Genomic DNA, 6443 nt, shown 5'->3' with positions numbered 1-6443 from the left:
AGGAAGGAAGGAAGGAAGGAAGGAAGGAAGGAAGGAAGGAAGGAAGGAAGGAAGGAAGGAAGGAAGGAAGGAAGGAGGGAGGGAGGAAGAGAGGGGGGAGGGAGGGAGGGAGGAAGAGAGAAAAAGAGAGAAGAAGAGAGGAGAGGAGAAGAGAGGAGAGGAGAGAGGAGAGGGGAGGGGAGGGCTAATGTCCAAAACAAAAAGTCTTGAGTCCATTTCATAGATAGGTAGAGGATTTACTAAGTGTCGTAAGAGCACAGGTTGAAGGAAGTAGGGGTGTCAAGTCTGGAGAAGAAAAGACTTAGAGGAAACATGGTAGCCATTATCAAAGATCATTGTCTGATCTCACTCATTCTTCTTGGCCTCAGAGAACAGAACTAGGAGTCAAGGGTGAGAAAGGCAAAGAGACAAATTTTAGCTTAAGAAAAAAATTCCACTCAACTAAAGCCTTGGGCTGCCTCAGGAGATAGTAGTTTCCCCATCTCTGGAAGCTTTCAAGAAAAGACTGGTTCACCATATGTTGGGTATGTTGTTGAGGTAGCTAAGAGGTACGGAGGATAGAGTCTTGAAGTTAGGAAGAATTAACTTTGAATTTGGCCTCAGATTCTAACTAGCTGACTAAGTCTGGGCAGGACATGACCACTCTCAGCCTCAGTTTATTCATGTGTACAAATATATCACCTCTTTCCCAGGGTAAAGCACCATACAAACCATAAAGTGCAATATGAATGCTAGCTGCTATTGTTTGGTATTGTTGTTTTGGGGGAATTCTTATTCTATTATAGGTTGATTCCATGGTCACTGAAGTCCTCTGCAGTGCTGTGAGTCTTGCCTCACATCTTATAGTGCCTTATCTTTAACCCTCAGGACCTAAGTTTTCAGGTCAATGGTTCACCCACTAGACGTCTTCATGGTGGGCTAAAAAAAGCAATGGGTTTGGAGTCAGAGGAAGACCCATGTTCAAATTCTACCTCTGCCACTTGCTACCTGTGTGACCTTGGGCAAGTTAATTAACCTCTCTGGGCCTCAATTTCTAAATCTGTAAGGAAAAAAAAGAGGGAGTTGAACTCAATGACCACTTTGGTCTCTTCCAACTCTAAATGTACAATCCTTTTTCTTCCAAAGATCTGAACCATTTACTCTTCATGACCCTTTAAACAATTTGAGGGACAAGGCTCGGCCCAGGGCCCCCTTTACTTCCTTGTTTCGGAGGCTATAGATGAGGGGGTTGAGCATGGGTGTGACGATGGAATAGAACACTGAAACCACCTTGTTGAAGTTCCTAGAGGAGGTCACCTTTGTCCGGACATACATGAAGAAAAGTGTCCCATAGAAAAGGCTTACAACTGTCAGGTGGGCAGCACAGGTGGAGAAAGCCTTATGGCGTCCTGCTGCCGAGTGGATGTGCAGCAATGTCCAGACAATGTTGCCATAGGATACAGCAATGACTGTGGAGGAAGCCAGAAGCACGGCCAGTGAGATCAGAAAGTCAGTTGTCTCCTTGAGGGTGACATCAGAGCATGAGAGTGCCAGCAGGGGAGATGCATCGCAGAAGAAGTGATCGATGACATTCGAGCTGCAGAAAGTGATCTGGGACATGAGGTAAATGGGCAGGATGGGGGTGAGGAAACCCAGCAGCCAGGAGGCAACAGCCAGACGGATGCAGGTACCCCAGGAGACTATAGCTGCATAACGGAGAGGCTCACAGATGGCCACGTACCGGTCATAGGCCATGACGGCGAGCAGAAAACACTCTGTGGCACCAAGAAAGGTAAAGATGAATAGCTGGGACAGACAGCCAGCATAGGAGATTGTCTTGCCTTCAGCTGGCCCAATGAATCCTGACAGCATCTTGGGCACGGTGACAGAAGTATACCATATTTCTAGGCAAGAGAGGTGCGTCAGAAAGAAGTACATGGGCCTCTGGAGCCTGTGGTCTAAGCTTACCACAAGGATAATGGCCAAATTCTCTACCATGGTGAACAGGTACATGGTAAGGAAGAGTATGAAAAAAAGATGGCAGGCTTCTTGGATACCAGCAAAGCCCATCATGACAAATTCAGACACCAGGGTCCAGTTCCCCAAGTAAGGTTGCATCTAGGGAGTGGAGATAATGTCAATGAGGCCAGAGCCAAGCTTTCTGTAGCCTTCAAAGTTCTCTGTCTATGTCATTATCTCTATGGCTATCTTAGAGGTAACTAGGCAGGTTGGTGGATATAGGGCTGGACCTGGAGTCAAGAAGAACTGAGTTTAAATCTGACCTCAGACACTTACTAGCTATTTCACCCTTGGTAAGTCACTTATCTTCTGTCTGTCTTGGTTTCCTCAACTGTAAAATGGGAATATTCATAGCACTTCTTTCACAAGGTTGTTTTGAGGATCAAATGAGATAATAGTTGTAAACACTTAGTACAGTGCTTAGCACATAGTAGGTGCTTAATAAGTGCTTATACCCTCCCCTCCCTTTCAATTCTATCTAACAGGGGTCCAATTAGGGAAAATTTGTGCTTTTCAGAATGCTGTCCAACAAGCACTAGCCCATTCAATCAGGAATCAATCATTTCTCATGAGGTCCCTGGCACCAAAAAGAGGGTCTGATGGCAAGGAGCCAAAATTCTCAAGTGACAGAAGTCATATGCAAGTGTAAAATCTATAGCATTGCAGACCAGTTGTATACAGCAAAATAGATAAGTGATAAGCAAATAAGGCATGTCACGTCATAATTTAGGGTTCTAGACAAAATATACAGGTTCCACCATTAATCATCTTCTGGCTATACATAGAGCCTCCTCTCCTGCTGCCCAAGGGACCTCGTATATCAGCATGGTCACCGTCTGGGTTGTGCTGACATTTCTGAAAGGACCTGTTGTCACTTTGGCATCATTAGTCTCCACCCCCACCATGAAGGAGTTAGGATCCTCAGGCCCAATGGTATAACCCCAATTCTGTGGCCCCTAACATCAGACCTGACTCTGAGCATCTGAAGCTTCATGTTTCCTAATTAGAAGGGTGTGTCCTTCTTTTAAAATGGAATGGGGCTGTCTTTAGAAGCAGGAGGCTCCCCTTCAGAAGACGAAGGCCGGGTGACCAGCTTATTGGCATAGTGGACAGAGCTCTAGGCCTACACTCAGGATGACATGAATTACCATCTTGCCTCAGACACTTACTAGTTGTGTGACCCTGGGCAAGTCACAACCTCTATTTGCCTCAGTTTCTTCATCTGTAAAATGGGGATAGTAATAATATATCACCTAGAGTTATTGTGAAGATCAAATGAGATCATTTGTAAAGTACTATATGAATGCTAGTTATTATTATCTCAGTTTACTGTAGAAAGGATTCTTATTCAGGTGTGGGTTTAACTAGTTGACTTCTCCATTCCCTTTCAACAATGAGATTCTGTGATTCTGTGTCTTACCTCCTCAAGTACTGTAAGCTCTGGAAGTCCTGGTGAAAGTCTTATACTGCTCTGCTAGAAGAGTTAGCTTGGTTTTAGTATCTGGAATTGAGTTAAATACAATTCCTACCTCCTTATTCCCTCTGAGGAGGCAAATCACACCCTGTCCATGCTGGCCAAGGTCCTAAGTCACTTTTACCTTATTTATATGTCGTAGCCTTTCAGAGTCATTCCAACCCATGAAATGAGCACAATAATGTCCATAAAAATAAGGCAGCTGAATTTCTTGAAATAATCAGTTTTAACCTCAGTCTTGGCCTTGAGTGACAATCAAATACACTGCCTTCCTCTGTGTAAAAAGGCAGAAAGTCATTTGTATAGAATGTTGCATATGCTGTCCGATGTCATCACTGGGTCAGTTGGTCTTGAGTTGCTAGAATTTTTTTGATCATTGCTATAAGGAAGTATTCAATTGAGCAGAAGCAGAGAATTTGAGAGTTGAAAGTGATCTCAGCATCCATCTAGTCTACCAACTCATACAACAAAAGGAATCCTCACTAGACTGTGCATTCAGAAGTCAAATCTGGAAATGACAAATGACAATAAAGAGATCGTTTTCATCATTATTTTGACGAGGACCCTTGGGGAGAGGGCAATGTGTAACCTGAATGAATGAGGGAATGAATGAATTTCTAAGGATAGAGGGGGGAGAAGTTGGAGGTCCTTCTTAATATCCTCAAAGTACACCAATAGAGTATTGGTGTATCAATCCATTCATGCATTTGACTAATTAAGCATATATTGTGTATAGAACACTCAACTAAGAATTGAAGGCAAGATACAGTTTGGATCAGATGTGATCTCTCTCTTCATTGAATTTATAATCCATGTAATAGAGACAACCATAATAGCTATAATTTGCAATATCTTAAGTGCATTAGAAACAAAGTATCTATGTGATATTCCAAGCATGGAAGATCATTATGAAGAAGGAAATCAGGGAAGGTTTCCTGGAGGAGGTATCCTCTGAAAAGGACATTAAAGGATGTGCAGGAATTCAATGTGCTAAGAAGGTATTGGAGGACATTCCAAGCTTAGGAAACAGCATAAGAAAAGGCATGGAAAAGGGAGACAACAGGACAAGTTTAGGGAATAAAGGAAATTTCTATCTGGCTAGAAAATAAGAGTTTGGGGAAGAGAGCACCATGAGATAAGGTTGGAAAGTTAAGATGGTGCAACATCATAGAAACCCATGAACACTACAAGGCAGTGTGAATATTTCTCAGTGGACAATAGGGAATCACTGAGGATTTTTGAGCAGAGGAGTAACTACATGATCAAATCTACAAATCACAAAAATTATCCTGGAAGTTATAAGAGAGCTGATTGGGAAGGGGAAGAGAGTGAAGGCAGGAAGAGATATGAAAATGTTTTGTTTTGTTTTGTTTTAGTATAGCCTAACTGCCTTATTCCTCCTAATCATTTCAAAACCTAGGATGAGAACACATCAAGATTTTAATTTGGAAGCTTTCCCATAGAAATTGGACTTAATTGTTGTGTCTACTTTTGCAAACTAAAGTAGAACACCGTTAAAAGTCAAAGTGAGTGGTGCAAGCTGGAAGAGGGAGAAAGGGAGATATAATAAGAGAGGATAATGGGCATAATTTACTGGGCCTCAGTTTGTCTCCCAGCTCTGCCAGGTAGTACCTGTGTGATGATAGGAAGTCACTTCACATCCCTTTCCTTCTATTTCCTCATCTACATAATGGGATTGGGGAGAAAGTAGAACTTTGAAAGACTACAAAATTCTGATCAATGCAATGACAAAGCAAGATTCCAGAGGTCCAGTGATAAAGTACATACATCACCCAGTTGCTGACCGAAAAATGCAGAGACATATATCTTTGGACATGACCAATGAATGGATTTGTTTTGCTTGATTATATTTTTGGTTACAAGTTTATTTTGTTTTGCAATAAACAGAGGGGTAAGGTTTGAAGAGGGGAGAAGGGAAGTAGTGATAATGTTACTAAAAAGGGGGGGGAAGGTCATTAGAATTTTTTTAAAGTATTAAAGAGAACAGAAGGAAATTCAGAAGGAAACAGACTTTGAAAATAGCATTTTGAATTTGAATTTATTATATTCTTTTAAAGCTGTAGATAATAGAAATTTGTGCTTTACATGTAAACTTCATTTTCTGTGCTTTGTTATAATGGTTATATGTTTGTTAAATTCAGAATTTTAGAAATATGTACTTTTAAATGAAGGTGTTAAACTGGATGACCTATGATCCTAGGTTTAAGAGCAGCCCCAGAGAGTGACCCAAGAATACCTGGCCATTGGTTGGATATAAGACATGAGGGATAGAAACCAGCAAAGACAATCACAAGGTTACAAATATAAGAAAATAGGTAAACAGGGGGACCATTAACAGAAAAAAATGCAAAGCTAGAAGAAGCAAGTTTACAAGGAAAGAAAAGAAACATGTTTTGGGACATACTGAGATAATCCAGAGAGGTAGATGGAGATATAGCTCTGGAGCTGAAAAGAGAGTACAGGAATGGAGGTAGAGACGTGGGGTCACCAACACGGAAGTTATGGAATTGCAGGAGTGAAGCAGATCAACCACAGAGAGAAGAGAACTGAGGCTAGATGGTGAGTGAAAGAACCCCTGTCTGTCATAAGGCATGTGGAAGAGGACAACAAACAAGCAAGAGAAGGAGAGGAAGGACAGCAGGCTAGCACTTCAATGTTTATGGTTCCTCAGCTATGGAAGTGCCCTATAAGCACAGTGGTAGAGGGCTGGCGTCAGCCCTCAAGTTCAGAAGACCTGAATTTGGATCACAGCTGTTACACACATTCATCTTCAATCTCTCCTTGAAGAGGCTGCTTTCCTGCTGCCTACAACCCTCCCCATGTCTCCCTCACTCTTTACTGCAACCATCATGTAATTAGATGTTTCCGCTTCCTTTTCCTCTCATTTTCTTCTAAAATCCCTGCAATCTGGGTTCCAGCCTCATTACTTAACTGAAACAGCTTTCTCCAA

General features: G+C 42.0%; 1 protein-coding gene across 1 annotated transcript; it reads right to left on the bottom strand.

Annotated features, from left to right (window-relative positions):
* Positions 1-1143: 1143 nt before the first annotated feature.
* OR6Q1 (olfactory receptor family 6 subfamily Q member 1) lies at positions 1144-2097 on the bottom strand. The gene has a single exon (XM_072638239.1). The coding sequence runs from the start codon at positions 2095-2097 to the stop codon at positions 1144-1146; it is 954 nt and encodes a 317-aa protein (XP_072494340.1).
* Between the last annotated feature and the right edge of the window lie 4346 nt (positions 2098-6443).

The sequence above is a fragment of the Notamacropus eugenii genome, chromosome 2 (assembly GCF_028372415.1).
Source record: "Notamacropus eugenii isolate mMacEug1 chromosome 2, mMacEug1.pri_v2, whole genome shotgun sequence".
NCBI classification, from domain to species: Eukaryota; Metazoa; Chordata; class Mammalia; order Diprotodontia; family Macropodidae; genus Notamacropus; species Notamacropus eugenii.
Note: the sequence above shows the minus strand (reverse complement) of the source record. Positions and strands in the feature narration are given on the sequence as shown.

Excerpts from the sequence above, each read along its gene's own strand:
- OR6Q1 (XM_072638239.1), bottom strand. The coding sequence starts at position 2,097 with ATGCAACCTTACTTGGGGAACTGGACCCTGGTGTCTGAATTTGTCATG.